This window comes from Haliaeetus albicilla, chromosome 28, assembly GCF_947461875.1.
Source record: "Haliaeetus albicilla chromosome 28, bHalAlb1.1, whole genome shotgun sequence".
In the NCBI taxonomy this organism is placed as follows: Eukaryota; Metazoa; Chordata; class Aves; order Accipitriformes; family Accipitridae; genus Haliaeetus; species Haliaeetus albicilla.
Window position 1 is genome coordinate 1,593,910 of NC_091510.1, and position 23,499 is coordinate 1,617,408.

At 43.1% G+C, this 23,499-nt stretch overlaps 3 protein-coding genes across 4 annotated transcripts in view; 2 read left to right on the top strand and 1 right to left on the bottom strand.

The window, feature by feature from the left end:
- The window catches only part of NUP205 (nucleoporin 205), a 54,355-nt gene extending 44,854 nt beyond the window's left edge, over nucleotides 1-9,501 (top strand). For both annotated transcript variants that reach the window (XM_069773537.1, XM_009928915.2), the window contains exons 36-43: nucleotides 323-399; nucleotides 1,910-2,038; nucleotides 2,588-2,714; nucleotides 5,069-5,235; nucleotides 5,640-5,763; nucleotides 6,666-6,794; nucleotides 7,520-7,593; nucleotides 8,800-9,501. In XM_069773537.1, coding sequence (XP_069629638.1) covers nucleotides 323-399; nucleotides 1,910-2,038; nucleotides 2,588-2,714; nucleotides 5,069-5,235; nucleotides 5,640-5,763; nucleotides 6,666-6,794; nucleotides 7,520-7,593; nucleotides 8,800-8,952 — 980 coding nt within the window. In that variant the 3' untranslated portion in view covers nucleotides 8,953-9,501. The remainder of the gene's footprint in view (nucleotides 1-322; nucleotides 400-1,909; nucleotides 2,039-2,587; nucleotides 2,715-5,068; nucleotides 5,236-5,639; nucleotides 5,764-6,665; nucleotides 6,795-7,519; nucleotides 7,594-8,799) is intronic.
- Nucleotides 9,502-10,497: 996 nt separating this feature from the next.
- On the top strand, nucleotides 10,498-16,893 carry ARL1 (ARF like GTPase 1). Its single transcript, XM_069773548.1, has 6 exons — nucleotides 10,498-10,661; nucleotides 12,700-12,837; nucleotides 14,246-14,327; nucleotides 15,279-15,390; nucleotides 16,108-16,286; nucleotides 16,503-16,893. Exons 1-6 carry the CDS (start codon nucleotides 10,658-10,660, stop codon nucleotides 16,531-16,533), a joined length of 546 nt encoding a protein of 181 aa, XP_069629649.1. The 5' UTR covers nucleotides 10,498-10,657; the 3' UTR covers nucleotides 16,534-16,893.
- A 475-nt stretch (nucleotides 16,894-17,368) lies between these two features.
- Nucleotides 17,369-23,499, bottom strand: part of LOC104324674 (UTP20 small subunit processome component) — a 62,878-nt gene continuing 56,747 nt past the window's right edge. The window contains exons 57-62 of the mRNA XM_069773536.1: nucleotides 22,474-22,673; nucleotides 22,043-22,114; nucleotides 20,983-21,255; nucleotides 20,132-20,258; nucleotides 18,146-18,291; nucleotides 17,369-17,767 (exon numbers count right to left, since the gene is read on the bottom strand). Of these exons, the coding sequence (XP_069629637.1) occupies nucleotides 17,612-17,767; nucleotides 18,146-18,291; nucleotides 20,132-20,258; nucleotides 20,983-21,255; nucleotides 22,043-22,114; nucleotides 22,474-22,673 (974 nt within the window). The 3' untranslated portion in view covers nucleotides 17,369-17,611. The remainder of the gene's footprint in view (nucleotides 17,768-18,145; nucleotides 18,292-20,131; nucleotides 20,259-20,982; nucleotides 21,256-22,042; nucleotides 22,115-22,473; nucleotides 22,674-23,499) is intronic.

Consider the following 23,499-nt stretch of genomic DNA (forward strand, 5'->3'; position numbering starts at 1 on the left):
TGTTCAGGAGAGATGTCTGACTACAATAGAAAAGGGGTGCAGGGCTGTAGGTTGAGCCCAAATGTTTCTTTGCTTACAGCATACTGAGCTTTGCACAACAGCTGCAATTTTCATGCTAAGCTACATGCTCTCGTGTACCTGCTAGTAGCTGCATTCGTATCTGAATGTTTTCCTCAAATAGTGTGCAAAATAGAATTTGTATGTTTGGCTGAAATTTTTCTGATCAATGCTTGTATTTAAATGGATTTACTGCATAAATCTGTTTTCTTTCAAAAAAACCCAACCACCAAACAGTTAATTTAATGGCTGTACCTTTTATCAGGAGTGCTAAGTGAGATGGACATTGATGTTAATGAAGGGACGCTGATGGAGCTACAAGGACATATAGGCCGATTTCAGGTAGTAAAGTTGTATATTTAACACTTGTCCTTTTAGAATTGTGTATGTAGATGAGTTCCTGGTTTTGTACTCTGAGTAGTAGCAGTTATAAAAGGGACGTTTTCTATCATTAAGAAGAATGTGTGGTGGTTCGGGTTTTTTTTTGGCAGGGTGGGGATGGTTTGTGTAAGTGTGGTAGTTTGTGTGGTGTGTGGTTTTGGTGCTTTGGTTTTTTGGGGTTGGTTCCCTGTCTCCCAACCAAGTAGAAAAGATAACATTTGGCAACATCAGAGTTGTGTCAGGGACTCTGTTGCCCTCCCTGGCTTAGGATTCCACTTATGTGGAGGAGAAGAAGAATTTCAGGTCAACACCAAAGTATGTGAAGTAATGCAGAAATACTGTTACCACTTTTGCCACAAGCATGTCTTCAGCTCAACAATTTGGAGTCTCAAGCATGCTAGTGTTTTATTTCTTCCCTCCCCTTTTAAAAATAACCCTTAGAAAGCAGAATGAAAGCCCCGATAGAGTAAGTCTTGCTCAAAAGCTATCACTGCAGACCTCTTTACAGCTCAGCATTCAGCATCCAGCAACGTTTTTGAAGCTTTGTCGTTCATGTGAGCGAGGACTTCTGTAAAGAAATATGTAATTGAAAACTATCTATAGAAAGGGCTGCCCTATCAGATACTTCTGGTTGTAAGAGAAGGATGTGTTCTCTAGACACTTAGATAGTAACTATTAGGCTGACCAGCCTGAAGCAGAGTAGCAAGCTGTAAACGATCGCTGTAATGCTGGGGTACTCTGTATTCTGCTGCATCATGTCAGCAAGAAGTTCCCATGGGAAAGCAGAAAGATTTTTTTTTTTTTTTTTAATAAGAAGTTTTAATTAGTTAATTTGAAACCCGAGCTGTTCTGAGCAAAACTGTGTGAATCAGTCATCTGTTATTGCAACTTTTCTCTCTAGCTTGTCCTGTTATTTTCATCACGTATAAAAGCATTTAAGTGTACTCTTCCCCAAAAGTAATTACCAAAAAATCTTTAATCTTTGATATCTTTTTTTGCCATTCCACACAAAACTGATATACGGTCTGAAGCACTTTGGTGATCTTAACAGCCACATGTAAACTAAAAACAAATTTATTGATGCTACTTCTTTTTATGAAACTATTGAATTGGTTTTTGCACTCTACTTTCATGGAGCTTATTATCTTCATATCTAGATTTTGTTAGTTTGTCTGTATAGGTAAAGATGTTTTAAGTGGGAATGGGTAATATTGATGCTAGTCAGTATAATAGTCTGGAATAGACATAAGACAAAGTTGTACACTTTTGAATTGCATTCATTTCTCAAGAAACTGTTTTAGGGTGCCATTAATTTATTAGTTGTGTTTTAAAAATTTAAATTTCATTTACAGAGTTTTATGTGCTTTGCTGTCTTGCTGTTGTGTTTTAAGGTATATGTATCACTTAAGTGTAAAGAATCGTGCACTTCATTTGTTGAGATATTAATTAATATGTTCATTTTTTATGGCAGCGCCAGTGCTTAGGACTTCTAAGTCGGTTTGGTGGTTCAGACAGACTACGTCAGTTTAAACTGCAAGATGATAACGCAGAGGGAGACAGAGTGAACAAGAGGGATGAAATCGAGTTGGCCATGCAACAGGTAAGGACACAAGAAGCTGCTAGAACCTTCAGTCTCAAATTGTGATTTCTTAGCTGCTGTGCAGATTTGTTTAGTTGTCATACTTTCATATGATATTGGTAATGCTTTACACTGTTTTTAGTTTGGTATGAGATCCCACATTTTATTTCTATTTAAAGTAAACCTTGAAAATTTGTTTACTTAAAATTGCATTAGCAAATAGCATTATTGTTTTGGGTACAAACTCTGTGAACTTCAAAGCCTTAAACTGATGAGAAATTTTCAAAATAAAGGCTGGGTATAGAGGGCAATGACTAACACTAAGTTAGAGCCAAAGGGGACTTAAAAGTGACCAGAAATTTTAACTAGCAGGTTTGGGAAAGAGGCCAGGTTGCAAGTCCTAGACTTGAAATAGAAGAGAGGCTGTAACTGCTCAGAAAAGAGAATCATCACATTCTAGTGAGAAGAGAGGGAGCAAAACATGTTGTTTATTGACATTTATCCATTTAAAATTTAATGCTCTGAAGCCTGTAGATATTGTAACTGACATGCTGTCATATTTTTTGGCAGATCTGTGCAAACGTGATGGAATACTGTGAGTCACTTATGTTGCAAAGCGCCCCCAGTTTTCAGCACGCTGTTTGTCTGTTTACTCCTAGCCTGTCAGAATCAACCAACCGAGATGGGCCTCGTCAGGGTGAGATTTTTGGCTTGATATTTGATGAGACTGAATGGTGTGACATTTGGGCCAGTAGGAAATAATCACAGAATGGTTTGGGTTGGAAGGTACCTTAAAGATCATCTTGTTCCAACCCCCCTGCCCTGGGCAGGGACACCTTCCACTAGACCACGTTGCTCAAAGCCCCATCCAACCTGGCCTTGAACACTGCCGGGGATGGGACATCCACAACTTCTCTGGGGCAACCTGTTCCAGTGCCTCTCCAACCTCACAGCAAAGACTTCTTCTTTATCTATCTATATCTACCCTCTTTCAGTTTAAAGCCATTACCCCATGTCCTGTGTTGTGGTTTAACCCCCATCACTCCGAACGTCCCCCCCCTTCCTTCTTCTTCCCCCAGCTTTGTATGCTGAGCATGACATCCTGTGGTCTGCAGTACCCTTGGGTCAGTCGGGGTCAGCTGTCCCGGCTGTGTCCCCTCCCAACTTCTTGTGCTCCCCCAGCCTCCTCGCTGGTGGGGTGGGGTGAGAAGCAGAAAAGTGACTCTGTGTAAGCACTGCTCAGCAGTAATGAAAACATCCCTGTGTTATCAACACTGTTTTCAGCACAAATCCAAAACACAGCCCCATACCAGCTACTGTGAAGAAAATTACTCTATCTAGCCAAAACCAGCACATCCTATCACTACAGGCCCTTGATAAAAGTCCCTCTCCAGCTTTCTTGTAGGCCCCTTTTAGGTACTGGAAGGCTGCTATAAGGTCTCCCCGAAGCTTTCTCTTCTCCAGGCTGAACAACCCCAACTCTCTCAGCCTGTCCTCATAGGAGAGGTGCTCCAGCCCCCTGATCACTTTCATGGCCCTCCTCTGGACCTGCTCCAATACCGACCCCTGAGGAATGCTACTTGTCACTGCTCTCCGCTCGGACATCGAGCAGTTGACCGCAACTCTTTGAGTGCGACCGTCCAGCCAATTCTTTACCCACCAAGTGGTCCGTCCGTCAAATCCATGCCTCTTCAATTTAGAGACAAGGATGCCTTGCAGGACAGTGTCAAAAGCTTTGCACAAGTCCAGGGAGATGATGTCCATTGCTCTTCCCTTATCCACCAGCACTGTAACCTCATTGTAAAAGGCCACCAAATTTATCAGGCACAATTTGCCCTTAGTGAAGCTGTGTTGGCTGTCACCAGTCAGCTCCTTATTTTTCATGTGCCTTAGCATAGTTTCCAGGAGGATCTGCTCCATGATCTTGCCAGGCACAGAGGTGAGACTGACTGGCCTGTAGTTCCCCGGGTCTGTCTTTTTTCCCTTTTTAAAAATGGGCGTTGTTTCCCCTTTTCCAGTCAGTGGGAACTTCCCTGGACTGCCATGACTTCTCAAATATGATGGATAGTGGCATAGCCACTTCATCCACCAGTTCCCTCAGGACCCGTGGATGCATCTCGTCAGGTCCCATGGACTTGTGCACCTTCAGATGCCTTAGATGGTCTCGAACCTGATCTTCTGTGGTGGGTGGTTCTTCATTCTCCCAGTTCCTGCCTTTGCCTTCTGTGACTTGGATGGTGTGGCTGGAGCACTTGTCGGTGAAGACCACGGCAAAAAAGCCACTGAGTACCTCATCCTTCTGCATGTCCTGGGTAACCAGGTCTCCCATTTCCTTCTGGAGAGGGCCCACATTTTCCCTAGTCTTTCTTTTATCACCAGAATGAACCAGAGGCTGTAGTTTCACATATACTTTAAGTCACTTTATGCCAGTACTGTAGCTGCCCATTTTCTAGTTCTGGAACACATGCTTCTGCAGCCTTGCACTAAGCCAAATTGGGAAAATAATCCAAGTTAAAACAAATGTGACTAAAAATCCTTTTTAATTCACTTCCCATGGCAGCCTCAGAAACACATATATCAGTTAAAAAAACCTGTATGTAAATAAATAGCACAAGGTAGGGGAAGGTGAGGATTTCTTTTTTTCAGCCTCTGTGCCGGATTACATTTTGTGAAACTAGGACCTCATTTATGGCATGTAAGATGTGTTTTGATGATGACTGGAACTCTTCATTATGCCACATGTTAAGCGTTTACAGCATGCTATTATGCAGCTGAGTGGTTAAAATACTTAAATAGTAAGTCTTCTGGTCTAGTTACATTTCATGTGTTATGCTCAGTACTTACTGTGCTGACTGCCTTCTAGTACTGTACCCACAGAACTTCTTGCCTAGACTTTCATTTGTATTACTTCTGCCACAGAAGTATAAAATACAAACGTGTCAGTGCTTTCATGTCTTTCACTACTTTATTGACAGAGAACATACCTTATTGATTTCTTGTTCTTTTTTTAATTTTTTTTTTTAATTATATTTTGTTCACCATCTTTTCCAGATCCACAAGCACCTGTGGTCCCATACTGGCACTTGCCTGGCTTGGGTATTATCGTCTACCTGCTGAAACAGAGCACTAGTGATTTCTTCAGTTACTATGATAGCCATCGTCAGAGTGTTAACAAACTGCAAAATGTGGAGCAACTCCCACCAGATGAAATAAAAGAGGTAATAGGTCTTCTGACTCTGTAGTCTCTGTATTGTTTGTAACTTAGACATAGCTGTAACAGACTCCAAAGCATATTGGATAAATAAATAGTTCCAGGTTTTGTGCATATTCCTTTCTACTGTTGATGAAGGGGTCCATAGAATGAGTGACCTAAAACTTCAGGGAAAATATTGGGCCTAACTTTGTAAAAGTTGTGATTTTCATTATAGTTGCTTGGGGATACATTTAATTTCTCCATTTTTTTAGTCAGTAAGGTTATGCAAATTCAAAATGCAGAGCACATTTTTAAAGCAATAATAGCTGACAAGGAAGTTCTAGTTATTGATAAGTAATTTTATTTGCTTATTCTTTTGATGCTCTGTGATTTGCTACAATCTTCTTGTTTTTCTTCTTCTTATCACAGCTGTGTCAGTCAGTTATGCCAGCTGGGGTTGACAAAATCTCCACTTCCCAAAAATATGTTTTGGCAAGGCGACGCCTGGTGAAGCTGATAAACAACCGAGCCAAGCTGCTTTCTCTCTGTTCTTGTATCCTTCTAAAATTGAAATGACCTCAAGGTGATGCTCCAGAAAAAGCAGAGAAATAGGAACAGGTTCTTTACCTAGATTTCTGACCACTTTGAACAATGCTTTTTGCAAAAAGGAAAATTGAAATTCTGAAAATTAAATTAGTAAGAGGGTATTGTTCTGCTATTGTCAGAATGTAAATATTTTCAAGTTAGTAATTCCCATCATGGAGACCCTGCTAGGACTTTCTGCAACATTATAATGGAGGAGTTATTATGGCCCAGCTCTTCAATTCAGTATCCAGACCCACTAAACATTTGCATGTGTACAAGTGTGGTGGAAGAAATATTTTGACAAATAATTTTGAGGTGCCTGTCAGAGCAACTGCAGTTTCCAGTCTTACCGTCAACCTTGCATAAACCTAATCTCATAAACGCCAGTAATTCTATGGAAACAGATAGTCACACACAAAATAATTGTCTGCAGTGGATCAGATTTTTCCTCTGAAAGCTAATTTGGGAAGGGTGTGCTCTTGCAGACTTACCTGTTGTAACTTAAGATGTTACTGCCATCCCGAGCTTTATAACCTCAGCTTTAATTTGCTGTCTCTGCACCTGAGCTATCATTACAAATCACATGAGCACTCACACCCTGCTGTGGTGCAGTGCTGGTTTAAAGCCTCTTCAGGGTGAGTAGCAGTCACTGAAGCAACCTCGCCAGCACTGCTCTTGAAGCAGGTACGGAGAGTGCAAGCGATCCATTGCCAGGCCATAGCGGTGAGGGTGAGAAGCTTCTCTTGGAGGAGGTGACAAATGGTTGAGCTAACATCTTCAGCTGCTTCAAAGTATATAAATATGCTCATACAGTAAATGTACAATCTAAAGACAACAAAATCAGACTCCTTCACTTAGATGTGTCTACAGATATTATAGAAACATGTCTCTTCATTCTTTGGCGTCATCTGGAACACTACCTACTGCATTGCACACCCACCGACTCCCAAGACCCGCTGCTGTCCTCCAGGATGTCATTTAAGAAAGGAAGGCTGCAAGGTAAGATTTCTCAAACATCAAAGTGCCTTTGAATAACTTCTGATGGTTAACTTTAAAACTGATTTGCTACTATTAATATTTTGCCATTTATATTTAATAAAAGAGGTTTGGTTTCGATTTGGTATACCTTTGGGGTTTTTTTTGTATTCTCATTGGAGAATTGGTAATACAAATATTGTTGAGTCATAGACTTTTGGGTTTTGTCTATTACACATAACCTCCAAAGGAAGGTAAAATTAAGGCTTTTATTTCTGTTGTTCAAACCAAGTGAAGTTCAAATAATATAATCAGATCAGTGATTCAAAACAATTTATAGGAAAATATTTCAATAAAATAATTAAGATGAAATAAAGGACTAAAATTAATATTGGTGGGTTTAAAAGTATTTTCAGAATTGTAGGCCCTATTGATTCAACAGAAGATTTGAAGTTTGTTGAATTTTGGTTTTTTAAAAAAATAAAAATTAGGAATGGAAGTCAGCCAGAAAGGGAGAAGTGACCCAGAAGAGCTTTTTGCTTAAAGTGCCATGTTGTGTGATCAAAATTATTTATGGCTCTTACTTAAGGTATTTTCTCTAAGTAATTGAAGTCTAAAAATGAGTATAATTTCTAATGCACAAGTTTACTGACCAATTTGGAATACTGCGTTTTAAAATCATTTTGTAACTTGATGTGAAGAAGATAGTGTGGAGCAGCCAATTTTAACGTCTCATTTTCTATCACTAGATTCCTTTGGATCCGAGCCTAACTTGGATTTCAGCAGCGGACTGAATCGAGTGAGCCAGCATGATATTGAACAGGTGAGATGTGACAGTCTAATGAAAAGTACCGAATGTGCTTGATTACCGTACAGCTGTTGAGAGCAGTCTGACTGTAGCTTTCCCACCTCTGAACAACCTGTGGTAACACCAACAGGATGTAACTTAATTTAGGATTAATGAAGCATTGCAAAATTTGGGGGGAAAAGTATTATGATGCAGGTATCAGTTGTGCTGCTGCACACATATTTTTGAGTCTTCATATAAAAAGTTAAATGAAAAATGAGCTAGGCTTAGCAAAAAAATTTTTTTTTTTTTTTTTGTAAACCAGTCAAATGGAATGTATTTTTTTAGTAATAGCTTTCTGAAAACGTCAGTTATCCTTGAAAGACTTGCAACATGAGGGCAGGATTCCCAGTCTTCTGTGATACTATAGCTGTTTACTACACGTCACCTGCAGCTAGGCTGTAGAGAAATGAGACTGAAAAGGGTAACAGAAACTGAGGAGACTATAAAACGTGAATGTTAGCAAAGAAGTGATTTCTGCTTACACAGTGATTTAATGGTTTGTGTAAATTTGATGCGGAGGTGCAGAAAAAAAATACCATTAATAAATCCCACTAACATTTCTACTGCTGTTTGTGCAGAAAAATGTGCTCAAAACCTGTGCAGTCTCAAGTACCCTTATAAGATCTAGAATTATAAGAACAGTTGTGTTTTTTCTGATGAGGCATCTGTCTTATTTCATTTGTTCAAAAGCAAAATATACAGTAACATCTTGCGAAAATACTTAGAATGTAATTAACTTTTTCAGGGATTGTTTACATATGTATTAATGAAAAACTGTTGTCTATGCACATGAACTCTGCACTCCTAAACAGTCATTAAAGGACTAGGTAAATTTTAATGGGAAGAAGTGTTTGTATGACTGTAACTGAAGAAGCTGAATTATATGCAACTGTTTAATTCCTAAAACTTGGAGGGGTTGTAAGGTGGTAATATTTGGGTAATCTGTAAATGCTCTGAGTCACCCAAAAACCTCTGTAGAAAGGCTATCCATTATACAATTTAGAGAGAAAAAGGTAAGGGAACAATGCAAGCAGTACTTATTAGGGGAGTCAGAAAAAACATACTTTTGAAAGTGGCTTAGAGAATAAATCATAGTTGACAGGTAGTTGATGATGGATAAGCTGACATTCCAGAAAGAGAAGATTTTGTACTGATGACTGCAACAAATCTGTTTCTCAGCTTCAGATAGAAGCCACAAACAGCTTTGGTGAATCTCTGCAGAAGAAGCTCCTGGACATCGAAGGATTATATTCTAAGGTTCGGTCACGATACACCTTTATTCAAGCTCTTGTTAGACGCATCCGTGGTCTCCTAAGGATATCAAGGACCTAAAAGACTCTGATACATGTTGCTTGCCTCTTGAAGCAGTGTACTGGCGCAGGCCTTCTGGATCATCAGATTTTATAGATCATACGTTTTCTAAATAATGTCAGAAATATTTTGTTACTTTTTTTCTTATCCCTATGGATCAGTTTTGTGTATTCTTTCCTACTGCTCCCAACTTGACAAGAAAAATAAAGGATTGTTTTTAACGGAGTTATGATTAATATAAAAATTCAAGCAAGAAAGAATTCTGATGGAGGACATAAAGGAAACAAAAGTTCTGCAGCTGTGGTGATACCACATTTGTGGATGCTTTCAGAGAAAACTAGAATGTCTGTGTCTGTTTATGCTGCTCTTGCTTCACACACAGGTTTAATGAAAACCTGGGGTTCACGTTTCAGCACCTGCAGACTGTGGTCACTCTGGTGTGGATTCTGTATGAAAGGTGATCATTTGGCAGCGTGAACTGCTTGTTTCTGCTCCCTCTTGTCCTGCCTTTTTTCAGCTGACAGAAGTAGAAGCTGCTTCTCTTTGGACAAGTCTAGATAAGGGGGGGGGGGAATGGGGAAAGTCATGGAAGGTGACTGCCCTGGGTTTGGTTCTTATGGCTTGGGGGAGTAAAGTTTTCTGTGCTGTGCTTGCTGGAACAGGAGTATAAATACAGAATAAAATGCATGAGGAGGAAGGCAACATGCTTGAGTGGTAGATTGGTTCTATAGTTAGATTGTTCTCATAAGAGATATTCCTATCTCCTCGTCTCTTATGTAAAAAAAGAAAGCTTAACCACTGATTATTGACATGAGATCTGTTGGATTTCTCTTACTAGAGTCTGATCGTAAAGCCCAATTCTCCATGTGTGCCTTCTATATTCTGTCTGCCCTCTGTTTTCATTACTTAGTATTTCACGTTTTTTACGATTTTATACTTATTCATCTGCACAAACTAGTTACGAGAATTACATCATCTTTTATGCAGGGATGACGACAGCCCTGCTCTCAGATGATGGTTATTAGCTGTTCCACAGGAGCAGCTCGATATTAATGGTTTACGGAGTTGGACGTTGTTGATTCTCCAGAGGGTTTTTCTTGCTTCTCTACCCTCTCAGCAGAAAACGGGAAGTAACGAACCGAGTTCCTCATTAACTACAGGAATATGACTTTGGAATTCTGCCGGCTCCGAGGAATTCGCTGCACTTTATAAACGCCGTGATGGTAGCCGGCTGGTGGTGGTGTGGAACGTGGGGAACGTTCGTGCTGTGACGGCCCCCGGTCTCCTTTCCGCGGGGCCGCGCTGGGCCGTCGTTATTTATTCGGCTTGATGGCGGCCTGAGGCGCCGGCGGGCGGGAAGCGGGAAGCCGGAAGCCCCGCCCCTCCCCTCAGCCCAACGCTTCCGCCGCCGCAGATTCGCCACGCTTTTTTTTTTTTTTTTTTTTTAAATTATTATTTTTAAATCTTTCCTCCCTTTACCCCTTCCCGCCCGGCTGTATCCGCGCAGGGGAGGGCAAGGGAAGCCCGGCGCTCGCCCCTTCCCTTGCTGGCCGAGGTCGGTGGCCGTCGTCCGGGCTCCGTGTCGAAACGGCGAGGCGGCGGCAGAGGGGGAAGCGCCTCGTTTACTCGCCGCGGCGGCGATCGACGTGGAGCCTCCGGGCGGCGGCGGGGCCGGCGGAGCGGAGCGGGGACGGGTGGAGGAGCCCGCGGCGTCCAGCGGCTCGACATGGGTGAGGAGCGGAGCGGGGAGGCGGCGGGGGCGGGCGGGAGGCGGCGGCCCGTCCGTGAGGGGGCCCTTTCCCGCCGGCGGCCTGTGGAGCCGTGAGGGGACGAAGGGGGGGGGGCGGTGTCAGAGGTTTTAGGTGACGGACGGGGAGGTTGTGTCCCGGGGGGAGGCTGTGTCTGAGGCAGCGTCGCCCCCGACAGAAAGTCGGCGCCAGGCGGCCCCCCCGCCACCCCCTCGGTGGGAGAGAGCGGAGGGGAAAGGGTGAAACTCGTGGGCTGAGAGAAGAACGGCCTCGTGGGGCAGAAAGGAGGAAAGTAATAACGGTAACCGTAATAAAATGACAATAACAATAAAAGGATTGGAATGTACGAAACAAGCGATGCACAATGCAATTGCTCGCCACTCAACGACCGATGCCCAGTTAGTTCCCGAGCAGCGATCCCCCCCCAACCAACTCCCCCCAGTTTATATACTGGGCATGACACCACACGGTATGGAATACCCTTTTGGCCACTTTGGGTCAGCTGCCCTGGCTGTGTCCCCTCCCAAATTCTCGTGCCCCTCCAGCCACCTTGCTGGCTGGGCATCAGACGCTGAAAAATCCTTGACTTGTTCTAAACACTGGAACGCTGATGAAAACATCAGTGTGTTATCGACATTCTTCTCATACTGAATCCAAGACATAACACTGTACCAGCTACTAGGAAGAAAATCCGCTCTATCCTAGCCAAAACGAGGACATGTAGGAAAAGCATATTGGAATATAAAAAGAGGGAATGGGAGGTGTCTGGCAGTAAGCAGAGTTACTGACTGAGAGGAAAGAGTTACCGTCTCTTAGGCCTCCATGGATCACACAGTACCCTTCTGCTTGAAATGTGGCTGTTGAAATCCCTTTTGCAGCTCAGTTCTGTAAAGGTTATGTGCCTGTCTCACAGTGAACAGTGCCCTGCACAGCACTCTGCAAACCAGCAACACCTGGTCCCTTCCACCTTCCCTTTGTCTTCCAGGTCTGTAGTGTGCTTGGCTTCTGGGATGGGATGGGCTTAAAAGAAGTAAAGCAACCTGTTATCTATTTGAATTCCTCCTTATGCATAAGCACGCAGCTCACCGGTCCCTCCTTTCCCTGGAAAGGCATCACAGATGCCTAGAAAGGCAGACAGGCAATAATTTTTATCAACACCTCTTTCAATAAGATTTTGGTTGCAAATCTTCTCTAATACGTTTTTCAAATGTGATTCTAGCTCACGTGGTGTTTCATTACCTTTTACAGGGTTTAGGTGGATTTGCAAAATTATTATTTAGTATTAGATATATTTGTTATAAAAACCATTGGAAAAAATATCATTGTTACTGGCTTAGAATGTTGGTATTCTTTCCACACTTAAACATCTAATAGGCACAAATCAGGTATTAGTCTGGCCACAAGCACTTTTGTGTGCATTTAAAGGATAAATGAGATGTTGGGGCAAGCCAGTTTTCAAAAAAAAAAAAGGCGGGGGGGCAGCTCCTAGACTTCTCTGTAGCATTAACGTACTTACTTAATTTAGTGCAGCTTCATAGTTTGTAATGGACTGTGATTTGACATGTACCTACTGATTTATACTTCATTTTAAGAAAAAAGAAGTGGATGGTCCTGTGGGAGACCATAAACATCCGGAAGAATTCTTTCAGGCTTCAGCATGTCCTTGTATAGTCCCTTGCATTGAAAAGATAGAGTCCAATACAAACAAAAAAGAAGTTGGCTCAGATTTTGGTAAATGAGAGAAAAGGAAAAAAAAAATCCTAACCACAATGAGGAAGCTTGATGCTGCTGCAACATGATTTTGCTGGATTGAGCCACGATAAAATAGCAGCATAAAACCAGGAAAATACAACATGGTTCAGCACACAGATAGCTGGGCCACAACCTGAACTTGTCTGTTTTCCCTGGAGAAAAGCAACATATTGCTGCTCAGTAAGAAATGAGGTCGATCTGTCTGCCTTTCCATATCCTCCATATTATTAGCTGACACTAAAACATCTTTCTGTTCTGATTTTTGTAGGGGGCTTTTTCTCCACCATCTTTTCCAGTTTGTTTGGAACTCGAGAGATGAGGATTCTCATCCTGGGACTGGACGGAGCAGGAAAAACAACCATTCTCTACAGGTTACAAGTTGGAGAAGTTGTTACCACCATTCCAAGTAAGTGATAAGTCCCTTAGTGAAAAAAGTCGATTTGCCTGTAACTCTAACATGTGAGCTTTGTCAGCTGAACTCGCTACACACTTCTGTCGTAAACAAAAGGACCTTACGTTGTGGGAGCCTTGCACTGTTGTATTTAAGAACTTTCTTGCATAACAGTATTACAGTGTGCTATAGGAGTACTGCATAAAGGAATATCTTATGCTGCCCTGCTGAATGCAAAAAATATTTGACCTTAAGATTGTTACCATGATTTGGCAGGCTTTTCTTGATAGGTTAAATGGTAACTGTTGACTATATAAGTCTTTTGTGTCTAAATATAGCTATAATGTGAACTCCAGAGATCATTATTACTGTACAAAAAAATATTTACATAGGATGATGTCAGTGAGTCATACCTATTTAATTTCTTTTTTTTTGACAAGGGTCTTCAGTTCATTATGTAAACATTTCTGTTTAATGCAGAGAAGAAGAAATCAGGTGGTTTAACTTTACATTATGTAGAAGGTGTAGCAAAACTCAATGTGAGATCTCATGGAAGGAGATGATGCTTATTTAAAAAATGGAACTGGTTTCACCAATTGTCTTAATGTTTATGCAGCCATACTCACCTATTGCGAACACCCAGATGCGTGTGCCAAAGTGGTCTGGCCAGGATCGCTCTGTGTAACGTGAAGGACAAGGGACACTTGGCTTTTGAGTCTCCGTCATGTCTCTTGGGTTCCTCCTGAATGGCCACGATAAACTGACTTTGGTCAGGTCTTTCTTACCTTTTAAAAGAAGCCAGCAGTTTACTCTGCCGTAATCCTTGTGCCCTAGGGTTTTGCTTATTGCAGCCTCCATAAATTTTAGGCAGTTTGCATCCATCATTCACTTCCCTGTGTTGTGTTTCTCTGGGTCGGCAGGAGAAGGAATGACATACGTGATGTGCTGTAACCTTATTGCCATCTTCCACATACCACAGCGTCAAGTCTTCTGCAGAGAAGTTGGTTCTGCTGTGGTCTTACAAGAGCGCAGATCTGGTGTTGACAGGAAGGACATGTTCCTTAGTGTTTTATTGCTGTCAGTTAGGTACTTGATTATCAAAACAGGCCATTCCTTTAACCCTTGCTCTGTTTCTTTTGGTAAGTTCAGGCAGGCTTCTGTTGATTTTTAACAACCTTAGCATTTGTTACAAATCTACAGTATGTTTATAATGTGGTTTTTATCATTCAAAGAAAAAACTTACTGCATTATTTTGAGCCATAAATGTTTGTTGGGCTAACTTCGCAAAGGGCATGAACTTCATTATGTAGCAACAGAGAATTTTCAGGTCTGAAAATTTTAAACTAAGTAAGTAAGTGCTGTAATGTTCTTCAGAAATCTAAAGAAAAATCGCCAACAGTGAAATTGTTTAACTTTGTTTCAGCCATTGGCTTCAATGTTGAGACAGTGACTTACAAGAATCTGAAATTTCAAGTTTGGGACTTGGGAGGACAGACAAGCATAAGGTAATGGATCTCTTTTAAAAGATACAATTAAAATTCTCTAAAAAGTGCTAAGTTCTTGGAATTCTCATAGCTGGCCCTTTGGAAAATTGGTTAAGTTTTAAAAACAGCCCAGCATCAGAAGAGCACTTTGATCTGACAGAATTCAGTTAGTAAAACCTGTTTTGGACTACAGATTAGAAAGAAACAAGTGGCTGTTTTCACCTGTATGCAGTTTTGCTTTGCAAAATGAGCTTGCTTGTGTAGTAGGCAATTGTGTAGCATTTTGAGACAGAAGGAAGTGGTGGAAACCTAAAAAGATACTTAAGTATTCTTAAGAATGCAAAGCTAGGAAGTTGAATTTAGGTATTAGGTTGAATTTAGCTTTGCAAGTTTTGTAATGAGTCATTATATGCATAATTGCTGTGATCTCTTCAGTAGCCCTGTATGATCTCTTTGTGATTCCTTTCTGCATGCTAGGTAGTAAGGTGCAGTTAGTAAGGTGCAGGTTCCTTCTGTTTTCAGCTTCAGCAAGAAAGGTAATTCTGAAAAAGGTGGGGTTTTTTGATCCTTTTTGATTACTTGCCTGTATAAATTAGTCATTTAAGATTTCTCTGTTTGTACTTTGGTGACCATGTTTATCTATGGCAGAAGCTTGCATTTAAACTTTTTGTTTCGTTGTCCCTCAGTTATGGACCTGATGTCCTGCAGGCTGAGTCCCAAATGAATCTGTCCCCAGCACTTCTATCCTCCCCTCTTTTCAAGCTGCTTGTTGGTTTGGTTTTTTCTGCTATTGAAAGTATTTGTACTGTCTGTTCCTTTTTGTAGCCTCTTGAGGATATCTTCTTGCTTCCTGGGGCCTTTCACCCCAAAGACAGTTTTTACTTCCTCTGGGTGATCTGGTTTTCATTATCTGGCTAAAAAGCACTGCTAAAAGTGCAAATTATATGACTGGAACTTATCTTTCTTCTGCAGGCCCTATTGGCGGTGTTACTACTCAAATACAGACGCAGTCATTTATGTAGTGGACAGCTGTGATCGAGACAGAATTGGCACTTCAAAATCAGAGCTTGTTGCTATGTTAGAGGTAAGAAAACAAGGATGACATTGTATCAGTAGAACAGAAATTGAAAATTTTTTTTGGAGCAAACGTGATATTGATTCAGTTAATCAAGCGAAGCTCAACTTCACTTTTGAAACTTCAGCCCTTAGAATAGGCCTGTGCAACACTTCTGACTGAAAAACACTAACTATGCTGCAGATGTTTCACGGTTTTGTGCAGCATTGTCTGCATTTGTCTGTAGCCTTTTGGTCGTGTGAAAATTTATCTGTTGGCAAGGACAGCTGCTCAGTACTTCAGCAGTGGCAAAGTCAGGCCCTGAAGGATTAACAGTAATTAGTATCCTACTGTGTGTGTTCTGAAGCTGAAGAACATACATATGTAGAAACAGGGTAATAAGAGCAAGAAGATGAGCTGAGCAAAACTCACCCCCCCCACCCCCCCAAATTCCTGAATTCCTGCAAGTTTTTTGATATGCCTTGTTAAATCCAACTACCAGCTTGTTTCATAATATAACAAGCATAAATAGCCATATTTTGAAATTGCTCCTATGTGGTATTGTGCTGGAATTGAAAGTAAGTACCATTCTTTCACTGAAGAATTTTGTAAAGAACAAAAATCAGAAAACTGAAAATCATTATGAGAGCTGCTGAAGCTTCTTTTCATTCTATGGATTTTTTCTGCTTAAATAAATTCAATAAAAGTCTCTGCAACAACCTGTATGATTCTGCTTGGGTTTTTTAGGAAGAAGAGTTGAAGAAAGCCATTTTGGTGGTGTTTGCAAATAAGCAGGACATGGAACAGGCCATGACTCCCACAGAAATGGCAAACGCGCTTGGCTTACCGGCTTTGAAGGACCGAAAATGGCAGATATTCAAAACCTCTGCGACTAAAGGCACAGGGCTTGATGAAGCAATGGAGTGGTGAGTAACAACAGTCTTGTTATGCTACCTTCATTAGAAAAACAGCTGTTACAGGTTTTAGTTTTTGGGGGGTTTTTTTTGAAGACTGGATCAGTAGAAGGTCTGTCTGACAGAAAAGACAAGAGTCCACATTAGAAGAAAGAGTAGCTTTCTCCTGAAAGTATTTCAACATAATTGAAATGACTTTCCAGTAAAGTGACTTAACCTTTTTCCTAGGTTGGTGGAGGCCTTGAAGAGCAGGCAGTGATACAAAGCTGACTGCTGCAAAGAAGTTTCAGCTATATCCAACAACCATCCTTCTTTCTACAGACAGGTATTTTCAGGCCACAAATGCTTGTAAATAGGACAGATTTGAGTTTGACTCCTGTAACATGGATGCCTCTCTTGATTGTAAAACTGAACCAAGTGAATGTCTGTGTACAGTATGATATTCCATTTCTTTCTTTCTGTTTAAAAGATGTACTTACATTAATTTGTATAAAAGTCTTACTGGCTGGGAAAGGGGTTTTTGTGTGTGTCCCTCCCCCCCCTTTGGTGGTTTTAAGTTTGAGTGGCTATAATATTCATGTAATTAAAACACTAATAAAATCTGGAACTGTCAGCTGTACTCATGTGTGTTGCTTTGCTAAAGGCTGGTCGCTTACAGAAACAAGTCCAGCTGCTGCCAGTTCTAACCAACAAACAGCCATGTAGCTGAACAGTTAAGGAAGTCTCCTGAAGCTGCTGCTGTTATACCTCAGAATCCTTCAGCACAGATGTACTGTTAGAGTGTAGAGTGAAGGACAGCAACAGAGATAGATAATTAGCGTAGCCCTAGCTGTTAACATAGCGTTGGTTTTCTGAGAGGAAAATAAATGTCTTCAATAGCCACCTACAGCCCTGATGTGCCAGGGCCACAATCTGGATTTAACTTCCACCTTCATAAGCTGTTATTCCTGTACTCTCAGCTTGGCCAGAAATGACAGTTAAGTCGCTCAATATAGCTGCAGAAACTGAAAGACGAATCAAAGTCATGAGGCAGATTGTTTTCTCTCCAGGAGCTAGGATGTGCACAGGCATGAACGCAGTCATCACATAACCTATCTTTTAAAAATGAAGTAAAATTTAATATAAAAGATCATGGTGGTTGTCCATTCATCTGTACATGCTGTGGTAAATACACAAATTGAAAAGCTTTTAGTTAAGATCCTAGATGACAAAGAGGAGATGAAAAAATACCAATAAATACAATTAAAATATGTAAATACTTTTTCTTTTAAAAACAGTAGTTCTTTAGCTTGAAATTACTCTTTATAAATTAATCCTCGAGGAAGGAAAAAGCCTTTTCATTCCACCATTGCTAAATCTTTCACTGCATGACTTCGAGGTCTCTTGGCCTTGTAGGTAGGGCGCAGGGATTCTATTTTTCTCTTCCTGGTTTCTGCTTTATTCTTATGTCTCTTCAGCTTCCTCCTTGCAGCAATGTCAGGGTTTGCTACAGTCTAGTGAAAAAGAACACATTTGTTTGTTGCAGCTAAACAAACAACTGTCCCTGTAAACATCAGGTACTTCCTAAGAAACTGGTGACTGGTAAGACAACGCACAGGTTTTCTCAGGCTCCTCAACACTGAGGGGATTCCGGCTGCTCTGCCCCAGTTTACCACCACTCTTCAGGCAAGCCGGAAAGCACAGTGCACTGTCAGCCAGAACCTGCCCAAGGGGCTGAGCTTAAAACAGTTTCTTGTGGAGTTTCGGAAGTGAAACAAGGAAACTGTCCCAATTCTGGATGAAGTTCTTCCTCAAGCTCACCTTCCCAGTCAGCTCTCAAGCCTTCAGAGAAACCCTATTTCTTTTTCCCAGAAGAGAAAGCAGAATCTTACCTGCAACGCCCTCTGCTTTTTCCTCATGGCTCTTTTCCGATTGGCCTGTTTCTGCACAGAAGAAAAGGCAAGCGAAAAAGCCTCCAGTCCAACTAACTTCTTGAGCAGTTCTATGATTTCTTGGGAGAGGTTCTTCAGTGTTGGATCTAATAAAACAAAATGAACTTGCTTAATCTTTTCAGCATATGGAATGAAAGCCAAGAGCCCAGTAGGGATTCCCCTTTCTTTACTGAAAGATGACTGTACTGATTTGTCTTGCCCAATATCCTGTAGAGACCAGAGCAAGGACGCTTGTGAAATCTGCTGGTTCTTCACCAGCCTTCCCAGAGGACCACAAGGGGCCCTTCACACAGGCAAACAAAAAATAATGTTTCTGAGAAGCAAGAGTGTTTTTCAAAAGGATAATGGAATCCTAGAGGTTATTAAAAGTATATAGCCACCAGGGCTCTTCTGGAATAGGCTTTGTTGGAAATAAAAATGATTCCAGCCTTGTCAGTCAGCATCTCTGCCCAGTATGCACAGTAAGGCCTGGCTGAATGGTTAGGATCACTGGTTAATTACAATGATGTATTAACTACAATCACTGAAAAAAAATATATTGGGGGGGGAAGGCCACAAAGAGATGCTAAGGGAAAAGTGAGAGCAGGGCAAATGTTTCCCTCAGTCTTCCAACAGGTCCTTCTTCCATGTGCTTGTACAGCCTCCAGAGAAGCTCGTGTAAGCTGCTCGCCTCCACAACATCCTTCAGTGACAAGTTCCCTGGGTCTACAGCCCCCATCATGTGAAAAACCATCTCTGCAATTACTCTGAAAAATCATTTGAAGGCTCCTGCTTCTTGTGCTGGTGGAAAAAGCAAAAAGTTGATCTTTATCCACTCACAATACTGTCAATTTCTACCATATCTTTTCCAAATCTCTTCTTACTTGCCTAGCTAAAAAAAAAATGGTAGCCAAGGCAGCTGTTCCTTACCTAGAACACTGTTACTGCATTCCTCCAAGTTTTTTCGGTTCTCCTGTATCCTTTCTGAGATGTGGGGACCCAGTGCTCCACACTAAATTTTCATGGCATATACAAACCACAGATTAACAGTAATCTTTTTTTTGGTTTGTTGTCTGTTCTTTTCCTGACATTGGATTTTGCTGGACTTAACACATTTTCATGAACTACCTAAACACCAGTGTCTTGCCGCTAAGCCAAGAGTCCCTTGTGTTAAAATGGGAAGTTGGTTTGTCTTTCCCCCACCAGGCGCAACTTCTTAAGATCTTTTAAACAAACATGGATCTCCAGGGAGAAACGAGTGTTGTTGCTCAGGTAGCGTCTAGCAGGACAGAGCAACCTGGACTCATTCAGGAGGAAGGGAGAAGCTCTGTGCACCGTTCCGCAGGCGTACGCCTGCCCGCACACAGCCCTCTTCCCCTGCCTGTGAAGGTTCCTTTCTTTCAGTCACTGTGCACATGTGCCACACACTAAAGGTCATTTTCTCTTATTTCAAAAGGGGGAGCTTGGGGAAGACCACCACTGAACTGGCAATTCCAACTTGTACAGTCCCTTGCTCTACTGTAACACAAGCTAGATAAAAGATACGGTGGTTTACATTAAAACCGAAACACACTTTTAACCACAGGGCATGGATCTTCATGCCCCGAAGCCTCACAGCAGATCTAACATGGCAATTAAAAAATAATGACACTTGGCAACAGTCTTGTTCTGACTTCCTGAAGAGCCACGCTCCGTTCCTCTCTTCAGCAAGGACTCCACGAGTCTGCCACCATGAGTCCACCTACGAGTACTGAGCTTTTTCCACTACATCACAGACTCAGGCTTTACTCACTTGCATGCAGGAGCCTGCCTAACTTTATTCCAGTCTTTGTCAACACATAGATTTTTTTTTCAGCTATCATACACTCTCGTCCTTTCCTGATACTTTAGTTAGACTACAAGCAGGTGAAATTCACTGATTACGGCATCTATGCCGTAATCACTTACCTTGCTCCGCATAGGTGCTGTTCAGCTCCCTGTACAGAGGGGTGAGAATTGTTGGAAGGTACGGCTTGATCCTGTCTTTCCCCAGATCCACCGAGACTGCTCCCAGGAACTTAAAGATGCAGCTTCTCTGAAAATGAGCGTGTGGGACATGAAGTAAGGAAGGTTGGAAGGACAGTGTCTACCTGAACTGCTGCAGGAGGGCTGCGCATCACTGTTCAATGTACAAGGCATGGTTTCAGACACCTGAGTCAGAAACTCACTGCTGTTACAAGCTCTTACTGCAGCCAAGTACAGCCTTTAGATGAGACACAACCCCACGGGATCAGTAAATGTGTGTGAGCTGTGACTCCGCTGCGTTGGCAGCTGTTAACGGTTTGAACAACGGGCTTGTTCTCACTGTCCTCTACCGAGGCAGCTGAAGACATGAAAGCTCAACCTCTCCAACTCTGCACCACGGGGAACCACAGTGCTTTTCCTCACACTCTCCCACGCCCTCCCCTTCTCCTAGCAAGTAACTCCACACTGCCATTCCCCCGCCTGCATCAACTTAGCACTCTTGGGCTTTCAAAGGCAGTGCTCTGTCCCCTTCAGCTTGCTGCCTGGGGGTTTACCACCCTTCCACCACCCCACAAGAAGGCTGGAAGCATCAGCAAGGAGAGGCAGAGTGGCACAAGCCTTTCCTGAGAATCCCAAACTGAAATGCTTGTTTCTTTGGCACCTACTAATCCTTGCTTCAGTGCCAGCTCCCAGCACCCTCTGCAGCTGGTCCCCTGGAAGCAAAGAGCCAGAGCAACACTCTCCTGTGGAAGTGTCTACCACATCAAAAGCAGTCGGTCTAACCCTGTTCTTACCTTTAAAGGCACCTTAGGGGAATATGCTGCTTCTCGCTTTGCCATGAGAGAGAGCTTCTTCATTAACCACAGCAATGTGGCTGGCTGGCCTTTCTCTTCTGTGTCCTCTCTTTCTGCCTCTCCTTGAGCAGAAACGTCTTTCTCTTCCTCATCTTCTGAGGCCTCCTGCTCTTCCACTTCACAGCTGTGTTCTCCTTCAGCCTCTTCACCTTCTTCTGAGGCAGGGGCTAGCAAGTAAACAACTTTGGCCACAAAAAGCAAATTCTTTACAACCTGAAGCACGAAAACAGAGTATTCAGTCACTGTGGGTTCCCTCATTGTCAGCACCAGGGTATGTAAGAGCCAAGACTAGATCTGAAAGAGGAATCTGCCAACCCAGGAGGCTGTAATGACTTCACCCACTGCCGTCCAAGCCATGGGACAGAGCATGTTGCTCCTAACAGGAAAGCCCACCTCAGTATACTCCTGCAGTTTGGGAGTCTTTCCCCATGAGCTACTGTGCCTTTTGGGCTCCAGCACTTCCTGAGGCAAGGCTGCTCCTTTTGTCTTCTCCACCTCTGGCACAACCTGGCTCTCCACAAGGAAATCTCTGACCAGGTTCACAGTGGAGTCAGACCTTCAAGCAACAGCGTAAAGCTGGACTAAACGCTCCCAGCAAACAGCCAGGGCTCCAGTGCAGCTGCAGGCAACCAGCACCAGCGATCTGGATCCCCACTCCCGGATATGGTTGCCCAACCTGTTCCAGTCCGGGCTGCAGAGCCAGACTCTCCCCGACAGAAGGGACCCCAGTCCTGCCCTGCGTGGTGCCTCCCTTCTCTGTCCCCGCCACCCCTCAGCCCTTCCCAGCAGGCTGACAACACGAGAGGGGCTTTTCTGGGCCCCTCTGAGACATGCACCTGCTCAGATGCCCTCACACGGAGCAGCTGGCCCTGCACTGTGTATTTGCCCTGAGCCACCACCAGCCCACAGCACTGCTGTCCTGACTAGGACACAAGACTCCCTCACGGGCCAGGGCCGGCTCTGTGCCCTCCTGCAGCCCCAGACCCGCTCCTGCTCTCACCTGCTCTCCCAAAGACAGGTCCAGGAACTTGGACTGCAGCTGATGGCAGAATGCAAACGCGAGTTCCTTCATCTGGGGAGAGGAAAAAGGAGAAGGGAATTACTCTATGAAAGGGAGCCAGTAGCAGAAACTCAAAGCAGTGTTTTGCAGTCACCAAAGGTGGTTCCCAGGAGAGGCCAAGGGATCGGCTCAGCACACCTTCTGCCTGCATCTTGCAGCCTAGAGGGAAATCTTTGTGCTGATGAGAAGAAAAGCCCAGAGAAGCCCCCTCCCAGCAGCAGACACCTCCTCAAATGCTTTAAGTGATCAGGATTAGGCAGCAGACAAACAACTAAAAGAGAAATGTGCATGCCAAACTATACTACTATTTTTATGTCCCAGCCAGGGAATGGGCACAGGCGAGGTGGAAGGAGTGGTACAGACCTCATTACCTTTTTGTCCAGTTCAGCAGTCAAGAAGACTGTGGATGCAGACAGCTCTACTGACGTCTTTTTCCTCTTTCCTGCCTTTCTTTCCCTCCACTTGTTGACAAGATCTTCTGGCTTGTTGGATGCAAACAACAAGCCAAAGATCTCAGTAGCTGTCAGCCAGACCCAGCTGTGAGGATACCATAGGTGAGACTGGACATGACCTGGGGGAAAGAAAACCTCTTTCAGCACAGGAGCTGGTCCAGTGAGAGCAGAAAAAGAACCAGGTCCCTCCAAGCACATGCTACAATAAAAAGGTGAAGGAAATGAGCTGTGCTCATCTGCTCAGAACATAATCAAAGACTTCTTGGCAACTCTATCCAGCCAGAAAGTGGCAAAAAACTACAGGTAGCCTAATGTCCCCACGGTGACCAGGCGTTCTTGAATGCAGCCAGAACACTTCCAACCATCCCAAGACAGGGCCATTGCTGGAAAGCAATGGCAACTGGGCAGGAAAAGTGGGCACGGCTCAAAAAGACAGTTGCTCTGATTCTGGCTGACAAGTCACATTTCTGCAGCAACTGTGGTCCCCTCCGGGACTCAGTGCCACAGCTCATCTGCCCGTGACTGGGCAGCCATCAGGGGACTGGCTGCTGTGAGACTCAGGTGAACTGGCCCTGCTGCAGATGGTCAGATCAAACCCCTGGATGGAGGATGAGGATGCTTCAGATAACAGATGGAGTTGCCCTCTTGTCTCGCCTCTGTCCAAGCTGCGCATCACCCAGCAACCCAGGACTTACAAAGGTTCTCTCTTATCTCACTAAAGGCACCTGGCAGGCTGAACTCTTCAAAGACATCAACCAGCCAGACCCAGGCCTTCTGATAGCAGCAAATAAAGCAATTAAAAACAAGGCAACAAAATGCCAATAAGCCAGCCTGACATTGTACAATCTCACTCATGGGGAAATTGCTTGAATGCAATGACCTCCAGGCCTTAACACCTCCGGCAGATGCACAGTATTTACAGCACTATTACAATGTGTCATCGCT